The sequence below is a fragment of the Solea senegalensis genome, linkage group LG14 (assembly GCF_019176455.1).
Source record: "Solea senegalensis isolate Sse05_10M linkage group LG14, IFAPA_SoseM_1, whole genome shotgun sequence".
NCBI lineage: Eukaryota > Metazoa > Chordata > Actinopteri > Pleuronectiformes > Soleidae > Solea > Solea senegalensis.
In genome coordinates, this window is record NC_058034.1 from 6,807,552 (window position 1) to 6,820,453 (window position 12,902).

At 40.7% G+C, this 12,902-nt stretch overlaps 1 protein-coding gene across 1 annotated transcript in view; it reads left to right on the forward strand.

Annotated features, from left to right (window-relative positions):
- The window catches only part of faf1 (Fas (TNFRSF6) associated factor 1), a 55,582-nt gene extending 44,017 nt beyond the window's left edge, over nt 1-11,565 (forward strand). Inside the window, exons 18-19 of the mRNA XM_044043690.1 lie at nt 3,102-3,317; nt 10,864-11,565. Coding sequence (XP_043899625.1) covers nt 3,102-3,317; nt 10,864-10,947 — 300 coding nt within the window. The 3' untranslated portion in view covers nt 10,948-11,565. The remainder of the gene's footprint in view (nt 1-3,101; nt 3,318-10,863) is intronic.
- Nucleotides 11,566-12,902: the final 1,337 nt, after the last annotated feature.

Genomic DNA, 12,902 nt, shown 5'->3' on the forward strand with positions numbered 1-12,902 from the left:
GTCTCTTAGGTTAAACAGACAAGAACAAAGGAGCTCCGGACTAGACCTTCTTAATTATATCACTGTTGTCCACTGACAAAACTGTGTGCATGCTTTTTTTTGTTGTTTTTTAATAAGGCAGGCCACTATGGCCAGCTCCTATCAATTTTCACTGCCCAAGTACCAGTGTTTCCTGTGCTGATACTTTAGTGTTGTGCTTGTGCTACAGTTTGGACATTCACACTGGTCCACAGATATTTTTGGCAGAAAATTAAATAGAAATATGATGTAATTTATAATGTACAATTTTAATTTGATCAGTTTTTGTGCTTATCAGTCCATTCTTAATTTATGTTTTTCCTTCATCACTGACAATTTGCTTATTCTATTCAGGAAACAAGGTTTACAGTTCATCTAACCCATTATTATTATTTACACCAAATGATGTTGGAGAATTAAAATAATAGTTTTAATTTATGTATTTGTTTTAATTTTATTATCAGTGTAGCTCTTCATCCAAACCAGTTTCCCATACTGTTGATATATGAGGAACCTATTTAAAAAAACAGACAAAACAAAAAACAGACAAAATAGTGTGACCTATTTCCCTAAATAAATCATGACAAGAGAATTTTTTTTACTATTTTTCACTGCCATTTTGTTTTGATTAGGTAAACCAGCCCTTTCAAACAGATACCGCAGCTGTATAATAAATTAATCACAACCCTTATTTTATGCATGTGTTATTTATAGAAATTGTGGACATTTTTGGCAGCTCAGTAAATATCTCCCATGACCCATTTGTTGTTTCTTACATCCTCAGGAACACTACATTTCACTAACATTTCTCTGTTACTACATTATTTGATTTGCTCATTTTTGTCCACAAGGACACCCCCAATTATACGTAGACGATTTTATGTCTTTTTTGCAACAGGGGTTGTAGAATTAAAATCTTGATAGGCTCAAAACAATGTATCTGTTTTGAACTCATGACACCTTTTTATTTTTTTGTTGTTTGTATTTTTCTAATGAGGAAGTAACAAAATAGTGTTTATGACCGAATTTGCAGACACAAAAACATGAGTTGCCACCAGAGAGAAGACAATGCAAGAGGGAATAATGCTTTCTTTGTGATTTTGTGCCTTTGTGCAAAGATGGTTGAAAGTGGGTGGGGGTGGTACTGTGCGTACGTGGTTCATTTACTTGTGTGTGTTGACATTACTATTTACCTCCTTCATTGGGTTCTTAGCATACAGTTGTGTGGCTATCAGATGCACTTCTCCCACTGCCCATCATCTGTTTACTTTCTGCGGTTAGCCAAGTGGAGCTGAAGGCACACAAATGGGCGAATAGATGCGTGTGATTACTTGTGTGAAGCAGCCAGATCCTAAGGCTCAACCAAACGCGTGTCCTGTGGTTTCTTTGGGGACGCTACCTCTCACTTGCAAGGGTGTTTATGCTTGTGTCTGTGGTCAGCTGTCTGCATTTATAGCCCCCCCACCACCACATATACTCCTGTTTGTTATGTGTGTGTGTGTGTGTGTCTGTGTGTGCGCATTATTTTGTCCCTGTGGGCGCCTTTAACTCAGTCAGCATCAGCTCTTTTACCTGTGGGAGCTGATGGCGGAGTGGCACGCGCCCTACCCTGCCCACCCAACACCCAAAGCTGCTAATGAGCGACTGTTGTACACTCTTATGAAATATAATTGCATTATGGTGTGTAAATAAAGCCGGGGCGTGTTGTCACAGCATATGCTCCCAGGCTGGCCAAACAGGAACAACAAGCTGGGTGAGGAGGGGTGAGGGGCAGGAGCAGAAAGAAGAGGACGGCTCGAGGGAGTCACTGAAGCACGGGTTTTTAGAACACAGGAGAGCTGATTAGCTTTGCTGTTCAAGATGACTTTTGATGGTTGTCTTTGTAATTCATATACCGCCCTTCTTGGTGGTGTAGTCAGAGTAATCAGATTTAGTCTCTGAAAGATTACATATTATCTCCTATGATACAAGACATTAAACTAGCAGTTGTACGTAGTAAGATATTTGACAGGCTTTATCTCAGATTTCCCTTAGTGAGCAACAACTAGCTGAGCAACAGTAAGACAGCATGTAGAAGGAAAACACTTGGCTGTTTTGAACATTCTGAAATGCTACTTGGCAACACCATGAGTTACACCAGGCTGTAGGGAACAGGGTGAGACTCAGGACACCTAATTTAATAACATTCTCAGGACAAGAAGATCCTTTAATTAATGTGAGGCAACAGTGCTGCAATCAGACTCTGTATGCAACTTCTTGGCTTCTCTTTCATACTTATTTGGATAGTGTGTCATCATCTTCATAGCTGCCAGTGTTACCGTTAAGTCTTGGGTTTAAATTTTCTATAAACAGAGACAGGGCTGAAAATTTATAATTAAACTTGATTAAATCTCTTTTTTTCTTGAATGAGGGAGGACTTTGTAAAGCTTCCTGGCTTCCCTCCTCTCCTACACAAATCCTTTTAATTTTATTATTGTGTGTTTACTACAGTGATGTCCCACAGAAATGTACATAATACACACAAGTATTGCAGGGAGCTGCTGATGTACAAACAAGCTAAACTAGTATCATGTATTAATTAAAAGCCATTTGTCTTCATTTTCATATATTTTACACTTTTTCTGGTTTTATTTAAATAATAATTGAAACAAACCCATTCATCCTGTGTGAGCTGACTGTGAAGAAACTGTAAAAACAGAGAAAATCGTTAGTGACGTTGTAATGCTTTTTGCTTTGTTAGAAAAAACACTACAGCACCAGTGATGACAGCTGCACCTCACCAGCACCTGTATGTAAACATCACTGCCCTCAGTCAACACTGGGGCACTTTGTAAAGAGACGGGAGTTATGCCGTACATTAGTCCCTCTTTTCTTGAAATTGTCTTGGTTATTATTCATGTATTAGTATGAAAAAATAGAATATGCATCATCTGCCATACTTCCAAAGATGTATTTTCATAATTAAACATAGTCAAGTGTGGTTTATTCCTTTTACCTCTTTTTAAGTTATTAACCTTTAAACAAATAAACCATTAGCACCAGAAAGAATTTGCTAACTCCTTACTCCTACACTTCTTTTTCAGGCAATCCGTCTGTCATTGGAGCAGGCTCTACCACCAGAGCCCGTCGAGGATTCGGCAGAGCAAATCAGCAAACTGCGAATTCGCACACCAAGTGGCGAGTTTCTGGAAAGGCGTTTCCTGGGAAGCTGTGAGCTTCAGGTCCTTTTCAACTTTGTGGCCTCCAAGGGTTACCCCTTTGATGAGTTTAAGCTCCTCACCACCTTCCCTCGTAGAAATGTGAGTGGCATTTCAACTTGTAAGAACACCGTGCATTTGTGTGATAAACTCGGGGGTTAAAGACTTTTTAAATCAGGATAGGAGGAGGTTTAATTGTTCTTTTGTTTGATTGCAATTTTGTGCCAAACACTTCACTTCAGCAATTCATTCTGGCTGTAGCAGCAGGTTATGAAGTGTTCTTGCCTGTAGCTTGCGTCTCTGCTGGCGACATCCACAGCTGTAATTGGCTTTAACATTTTTGCCCTGAGCTGAAACGCGGGAGGCAGCTGTGAGTGAAGAGCAATAGGGACAACAGTTATGACAATATGCTGTGGCTATTTGGTGATTTATTCTTTTCTTTTATCCCTATTGTTTGCTGTGTGCATGTGTGTGTGTTTACGTGCTGCAGCCCCACTGCGTCAGTGTCTTTGTTTACTTGCACCTGTGATGGGGCGAGTTAAACTGACTGTTTATCCATCCACCTGTGCACACGTATTATTCAGTGAATATTAATTAAGAAATCAGTCCGTTGTGAATACAGTACACTGTGACTGTGTTAGGATACAGTTGTCAGCATTAACAGTAGTATTCTCTGTGGCTCCTCCGATGACGCGCGGCAGCCCTCAGTCAGCTACAGCCAGTCATTAGAGGGCTTGGTCGCCACGCTCTGTGCAAGCGAGCTAATGAGCACTGTTTTAACTACCACTTTAATTAGCGATGCTGCTGGAAACAAAAATGGGATTTTCATTAATCAAGACTAGAGTGCATCCAGAAGAGTGGGTTGTGATGCTTGTACAGAGGTGTGTGTATGCATGTGTGTGTGTAGGCTTGCCCAGGCAATGTGCCATCACAGTCTGTAGAGACCACTGGGGCACAAACACCTCAAACTAACACACACATTAACACGTAGCTCACACTCCTCATTTCGTCACAATCACACAATTCAACACATGCACAAATATTTTCAAGCAAACAAATGCCCCACTCACAACTTTGTCACTTAAAGGATTCACAGTTGTCTCTTTATAATCAAGAGTAAACATGTGTTTGAGACAGAGATAAAGATGTGTCTGCGTCGCAGATGAAATTCCAGCAAAAACAGGATGGGAGGATTAGAGGGGGAGAGATGTAAGAAGAGGGATGGCGGCTGCAGAACCAGTCAAAAAGAGAACAGAGAAGACAAAGACTTAAACAAAGAAAAGATTTAATCAGAGAAACATTCTGTAAAAGACGAGGATAGAGAAGACAAGTGGGGAAGATATTAAAAAGATAGTTCCAGAAAACAGAAAGATGAGAGATTTGGGAGAAGAGAAGAGTGAAGCAGCTCAGTGGTAGTGCCAGTATGAGGCTGTGAACACAGGCCCCCCCATCTAATCCTCCAGCTCTGTGTTGTAATTAAATGAGAGGGAGCATAGAAAGCCTCCATCCCGTCCAGACGCTCTCACTGTTGCTCTGCCAGGATCAGAGGATAGAGGATAGACCACTATTGCATTTGTAATACTGCACAACTGTTGAAACCTTCTTTCCCTTTACGAGTTTTCTGTGGCTTTGTGGAGTGTCACTCTTTCTTTTGCTTTTTTCCCCCTCGTCTGCCTGCTGTATTTCGTTTCTTTTCAAGTCAGCTGTAACACACATTAGTGGATGCAGGCAATCCAACATGAGAACATCGAGTGACGTTAATTCAAATATTTTGGACTCAAACTGCAGCATTATTGACCAGGAGATAGGGCTGCGTGGGTGGACAGCCTGTAAATCTGGAAGTTTATTCTCATTTGTTCATCGTTTTTTTTAAATAACTTTTTTTTGTCAGATAGTCGCATTCAATGCCAACATAATTTTAACATAATTTCCTGTCTAGAAAATCTGCAAATTTGTCTATAAAAAAATTGTAACAATAATAGAACCGAGGTTACAATTTACTCCAGGAGAGTGAACGCATCACACAGGCTATTGAAGCCATGCACGGTGGATGTTATCCTTTTTGTCCTCGCAAAATAAACCACCATGGTTGGATTATGTACATAGTTAAATAAATTAAATAATTATTTTTCCATGCATTTTAAGCACAGTCATTTCCTATGCTTGTGACAAGATAGGTATCATTTCGTCTACCGTCCATAATTTTTTAAAACAAAACATATACACTTTAGACATTTGGGGAGAGGTTAAGTGTACACAAATACAATAATCAATAGAGTATGGAAACACAGTAAGGAACAGGCTCTCAAAAGGTTGTTGTTTTGAGCGCTTTGAGGTGAAACATCAGAACCAGTTCTGATTCATGCCTTTCTCACCTTCTTGTAGCTTAGCCAAAAAGTGGCTATTAGTCTCCAAGATTTGGACCCGAATGTTTTCCTCAACATTTGGTATCAGCGGCTTATCTCTTCAGCACTACAGCAGGCCTTACACTGGCATCATTTGTACTAGGCTTAGCCGCGCTCAGGGAGCTAACCCTTTCTCCGTTTTGATGATTGTCAGAGAGTATGGGAGGGGGGATTTTAGTGTGTCAGTTTTCAGCTTTTAATTCAGGAATTTGCTCCTTTCTTTCTTTGAAATTTGTTGAGAACAATCCACCGCTGAAAGGCCTGAGGTCTTCTTCCTTCAGCTCGTGGTGAACATGTTTAGACTGCCGGTTTAATAATCAGCAATCAGCTCTTCCTGCCCAGCCGCTCAAAGACACTCAAACACTGTCAACCCCGCATATTCATTTTCTTAGAGTGATACTGTACTCTCTTTCACCTTCTCTTAATCCTTCTTCCAGCTCTGTGAGTGAATTTGCAAAAATGGTTCTTAGACAAAACCTGAGATGCAGAAAAAATAAACAGTGGCACAGAAGAAGCTGTGCGCTGTTTTCAAATAGGTTTTACATCTGTTGGGTTGATGTGTTTGGTGTTTTTTTCTTTTCCCACTATCACAGGAAGAGGGAAGATAGTTTATTTTAAAAGTTTCATTCAGCAGCTTCTCGGGCCTGTTCTTATAATAATCTCTACTCAACACAAACCCTCTGCTGCGTAGCAGACACCCTGCTTCATCTCTGGAGCTCAAAAGAGTCTTTGTTTTGGGCCACATACACACTCACACCAGCATCCCCCCGTCTTAAAACACCTTAACATAGACTTGATATAAAACGTGGACATAGTCTGTGAGGTTAACTCGGAAGTAAGAATATATTGAACTGCCCTCAGGGGGCGACTCAACTGGTTGCAAAAAGAACTCTGATTGAACGGATGTCAATTTTGTAATTTATGTTTTCATTTTTATACATCGGAGTTAACACATTAATGTACTTTATACACATTAAGAACTTTTTAAAATCACGTAGGGGCTCGTTGTTAGTAATGCAGCAGTGCAGATACTGTAAAACTGGACTTTTTTACAAATTATTATTCAAAGCACGATAGTTTTTTTGTTTGCTTTTTAACTTAAATTGTTATCTGAGAGAATCTTTGATGTTTAAAAGTTGTTCCCCGAGGATCTGGGCCCCCTCCTTGGCTTTAGCCCTCTGCTCTTCCCTCCAGCTTTCCCTCCCTCTCTCCTTTTCCCCTCCTCTTTGCTTTTCTCCCTGCCTCTGTACATCCCTGCTTGCTCCGTCCCCATCCCTTGCAATTATACATTTGTCTTGATCTAAAGTCTTTGTATCCTTCTCTTTGTGCATTCTCGCATTTCCCCCTCAATCATTTTTATATTTTAAGCATTAACTTGTTTCTCTTTACTTTACTCTCACTTCACTTGCTCTCATTTACTCCTTTCCATTCTTCATTTTTCAGTTTTTCCCCTCCCCCAGTCTGTGCGGCACATTTCGTCCTTTGATGTACCGTATTCTGGTCTGTTCTTTTCTGTTCACGCCCCAGCGCTACGTGCTGTCAGCACTCCTGGCAGCAGATAATGATCCCCCACTGCTTTTGTAATTGGCCAAATAAACACTTGACAACACTAGTTTAAAACAGACAAGTTATTTGGTTTTAATTAACATAGCAGGGCCTGTAATGGCTTCATTAAAAATGCGTTATTTCAGCTGCACGTTTGATTATATTGGAAACGGACATCTAGAGGGCCTGTGTTTATTTTTCCTTTCTTTTCTTTCACGGCTGAGCGTTGCTTAGTGTCGCGTTCTCTGTTATATCCGTGTGTTTTATTCATTTAAATCAAGTGACTTTGAATTGTGGTATTTATTTTAAACTTCACATTAAGTGCTAATTATGTGGGTTTTAACTGTCGGGAAAATCTGCTGAAGGAAATTGCCAAATACATGCACTGATATCAACCGATTATTTTATGTCGAGCCATTGTTTTTTTCATGAGGAACGAAAGATGAAATATTGAAGATTGTGGAGAAGCACCATCTGTCTTTTGCAGTGGGTCTTTTCCTCATTTCTCTCCTCTCTACATGGCCGCCCACCCCGAGTCTGCTTCTCTACAGTGTTTCTTCCTGTTGAGAGGGAATTTTTTTCCTCTTGCCAATTATTTGCTTACTGTGGGAATTATTAGATTTCTCTCAATAGTATTTTAGGGCCCCAATGTATTTTTCTTTCATTTTTTAGTGCTGAGCTACAGAAGGACTTCAATTCATTTACTTGAAAAACCGTTTCACCCAAATGCTTCTCCACAAATGTTTAGTCAGGAAAATCAAAAATGTATTTCATTGTCTGCGTTTGTCAGACAGTTCCCTAATTCACTTGATTGATTTGATCTAAATTTGCTGATGGAAATGATATTGACTCAAGGTTAAAAGCAAACCGCATGCCGAGAGCTAGATTGTGTCTGTCTTATGCATGTATGCATGTACGTATGTATGCATGGCCGTGTAGGCACAAGAGGAGAGAATATGGCTTAGACAGAGCAGAGGAAAAACAACAGCTTTGTTTGTTGACAGATGCCTCCATGCTTATGGTCTGTTAATTGGATAACAATGTAAACAATCACCGATGGCGCCTGTCTCCTGTGTCAGTGTGGCATCTTGTTTCCCTACTTTCAGAGTCAGATGCTGCTCTTCCCCCTTAGTCTCTCCCTGGTGCACTATGAGCACAAACTCTCATCCCAATTTCAGTCAGTGCACACACACACATCCACACACTTATATGACTTACATGTAACACACACACACGACGCACGCACACACACACACACACACCCGCACACACACCTGCTCCACCCCAAAGCCTCATTTACTCCTACCTGATGCTGTGGTGTCATAACAGCCTGTCGGGTTCATTAGCATGGCAGCCATTTGCGACACGCTGCTCCTGAGGTGGGAAAAGAAATGCAGCAGCCCTGTTTGTCGTTTCCACCCACCGTTGGGATGGAATATGTTTGCAGCAAACACACACACATGCTCATAAAAGTGCACACACCATTTTACTTCTCCTCATGGTGTCTCGCTCCCTGCTGTGCTATGAGGCAGTTGACTAGGTGATGGGCATAAGGTTGATGTGGCAGCCCCTCCCCGCCAGCACCGGGCTCCTCGGGACCCCACTGAGAAGTCAAGAGTCTAAATGACACGTTGAAATTAAGACAAGGAGATGAAAGACACAGAGTCAAAGGCCGCCGAAGTGTACATGGTGTGACATTTCCAAACACCCTGGGGAGATGGATAGGTGGCCTGACGCTGATATATCCTCCTCACCTCTCCTTAATTTGTCATTTCTCCTTGTGTTTTTTTTATCACCCTTTTCTCAGTCTTTGAACACCCTCTATTTTAACCCTAACACCAGTAGATGTGTAGATTGTCGTAATTATTTTTGAGTGTTTCATATCACTGTTTTCTCCAAAATAACATGTTTAGATTGTTGAAAGTAATAACAAATGATGTGCAAAATTGCTCGACCTAAATACGTCTTTGTTAACAATCTGTCTCTCCAATCTACGTTTTGTGTCTACACTGCAGTGAACTTATCCACCATCTTCTACCGCTTTGTCCTCCACATGAGAGTGGCGAGGGGCGCTGTGCCAATCTCAGCTATATTTAGGGTTCGAGCAACAAGGGTTGCAAGAACCCTCTTGAAACTGGAAGGATTATTATTGTTATTATTATTATTCCTTAAAGTAAATTAAGGGTTTTTGAGGCTTTTCCCATACCCCAAAACTCACAGATTTTTGAAATTGATTTTTAAAAATAAGTTTTTAATAACAACAATGTGTGACCTAATAATTGGGTAAAAAAAAAAAATCAGCTAAAAAAAGGCACATGTCGAGTAATTTCCCTCGACTGATGAATCAGTTTTCTTCATCATTGACCTGTACTGTATAATCATTATCATTTGTATTAAGAGCAGGTTTTGAAAGTCTTTGCACTGCTAATGCTGATAATAAACTTGTATACTACAGAAGGTGAGTGAAGCTGAAGTTGGTTGTTCAGTTCTTGGCCAGAGTTCACAGGCCTGTCAACGTGCTTGTTGTGAGGTCGACCTTTACCAAGCTCGGCCTGCCCTCTGACCTTCTACTGCAGGTACAGCGAGCTGTTTAATTATCCTGCTGTGAGGTTAGAATAGGAGCCCTAATCAGAGTGGTTGATGCAGAAGTCATCAGTTAAGCCCTGGACACATCTCCGTGTCACACCACCTCACCCATTCAGCCCAGGTGTTAGATTGGTCCGATGTAACACAACCCGTCCAGTGATTAGCTCACATAAGCTAAGAGGCCCACAGGGGTGGTGGGTGTCAGAGAGAGAGAGAGTCAGATTGTGCTGTTAAAAAAAAACAAAAACAAAACAGGTTCGTGTTGGCTAACTCAATCAGCTCCGTTGTGGGTGGCACTGAATTATTTCTCTGCTTTTGGGATAATAGCTGTTGTGCTGCGTGTTGTAAATGTGTCTCTCCTCTACACCATCACCTATGTTCCTGTTTGACCTTTGTCACAGCTGAAATTAGTCACTATTAGTCATCACAACTGTGCAGCTCAGTCTCTGCTACTCTTGCTTTTTTTTCCCACACATTAATGTGCACACAGGAGACGGCGCTTTTATAAAACACACACCCTCTACTGTTCTGTAATCTTCATCTATGTGTTCTGCATTGGAGCCTTTTTGATGAAGAGAAATGTAATGGCCCTCTTGAACAAATAAAGTTCAAACCCCTCAGATTACTGCCTATATGTTTTTAAAGAATAACACACACCATATACGATCTTTTACAAAACATGATTTACAGTATTGTGTTCACAGAAACGTGAATGAATCTGAAAACGTAATTAAAAAAGATTACAAATGACTTTTTATTCCATCAATATATTTTATCTTCCACAGTCATTGTCTGATTTTCAAATCAATCTGCTCAGCTGAGCTGTTTAGCTATTATCTGTTCAGGTGTTGGAAAAAAGGCCACTTGGATTAGATGCATGTTCGAAACACTGACGATCACTTGAAGTATTCAATGCTGCTGAAATACTTATTTAACTGAGTCGTTCAGTGGCAGAACATTTGACATTGTTGTTTTATTACTTGTGCAAGCAAAAATGTAACTTTTTTTTCCCAGATCTCCGATCAGTAATGGAAGTAACCATTGCTAGCATCGAGCTAGTTGATCAGAAACAGTGTAACGTTTCGCCTGTCTCCCACCTTGTCTCTTCTCAGATCACACAATTGGATCCAGGGTCCACTCTGCTGGAGGCAAAGTTGTTTCCACAGGAGACGCTCTTTCTGGAGGCGAAAGAATAGGATGTGGCCCTGATAACTGAGAGGACTGACTCACTGACTGACTGATGTACTGGCTGGACACACAATCGTCACAGAGCATGACCCCCTCCTCCCCGAATCTGGGCTGACAGTACACACACACACACACACACACACACACTCTCACACACGCACACGTACCCCTAAACACTCATACATAAAAAAATAAAAAACTGGCATGCACATCCAGTAACACATATGTGCAAGTAAGCTTCTCTGCCCACGGCCTGGTCATGGTACACGAAAGCCTCGTGTCCACATGTTGCACAGTGAAGCAAAAACAGAATCACAAGCACACAGCCAAATATTCACCGTACCTAAGCCCCCTCTCTCTCTCTCTCTCTCTCCCTCTCCCTCTCTTCTCTCCCTCTCCTCACACACTTCACAAATTCATGCTCCGAGCCACTGTCATGGTTTCCTCTCACATCACCAACAATACAATAACAACACCAAGTGACTGAGTACAGAGGATCACAGAAAAAAATCAAAAACAAAAAAACAGTATAAGGACTTGGCCCCCTCTTGTTTCCACATTCATCACACCAAGGCTGCTTTTTTAAAACTTGTTTTTGTGTTTGAAATTTAAAAAAAGAAAAAGTATGAAAAAATAATAAAATGAAATAAAATAAACAGCGACAGATGTTGCCCCCACCCCCCCACCCCTGTCCATCTCTGCACCACTGTTTGCTGTCAGGAATGGGACATGATGGGTTAGACATCCACAAAACTCGACACTCTCAGCCCCAGTGGTTTTAACATCCACTGCTCCACAAGCCAACGGATTGATCAGTTTTCAGGGTTTTTTTTTTTCTTTTCCTTTTTCCCCCCATTGACCCTTTTTAAGTTTGATGCTGTATTAGTTTTAGTTTGATATACATTATATAAAATATATGAATATGAACATCAACCTGTCTCATTCGCAAATCTTTTGAAATATGACACGCACAAGTATTTGAAGGTTGTTTTTTTTGTTTGTGTGTTTTTTATAAAAAGCGGTTGACGACATTTGATTAAAGTCTTGATCAGTGTTTCCCCAAAATCTCTTGTATGGGGACCCACTTTTTAAAGATGACAAACCATTGCGGTCTAATTCCAAATATTAACCAGAGTAAAAGCAATTTTGTGCACCTAATATTATTTTGAATATGGAAAGCAGACATTTCCAAGGGCTATATATTTGAGACATGTGTCATTGAAAACAGAAACGCATGAATATGTGGAAAAATTCTACAGGTTTATTTGGAGGTCTCTGGGAATGATTGGTCTACATGGCCGGTTCATGGTTATCCACGATTGTTCACTTTCACTTTTTACTGATATGGAAGTTGAGGCCTTACACATCATCACAGCTTTTATTGCTACTGGCAGAACTTTTGCATTCTCCTCTCAACAAATGTTTTAATATTCTAACTCCCCTGCCACATGGTGATATCAGCCTCACTGCAGCTAATTTCCTGCCTTCAGTAGGGAGAGATCACGCTGGCTTAGCCCTCCATCTGTAGCAGGGCTCCTGTCAGCTAAAGGCAAAGTTTTAGAACCCCAGCAGAGCAAAGCACCACATACTGATTGCCTCTCCCTCATCAGTTAACAGGCGGGAAGGCAGATCAGACTTAAGTGACCCAGATACAATTATAGGCGGGACAAGAGTAGTCAGAACAGGCCATTATGATAGGATATAAAAATACCATTACATACACCATATGTGTGTGCTTTTTGGAATGTTCACAGTGGAAACTGACTAGAGAGTGATGTGTAGCATGAATATGGATGGCAGAAACTTTCCTTTTAATAATATGAGAGGGATAAAAAAAACCTGCAACTTGAGTTGTGATTGAAGGCCTTGAATTTCTCCTGTTATCCTATGGTTGTTATTGTGAATAAAACAATTTATAATGCGACAAGGTTCCTCAGGGGTTTAAAGCTATAGGAGCTGAAAT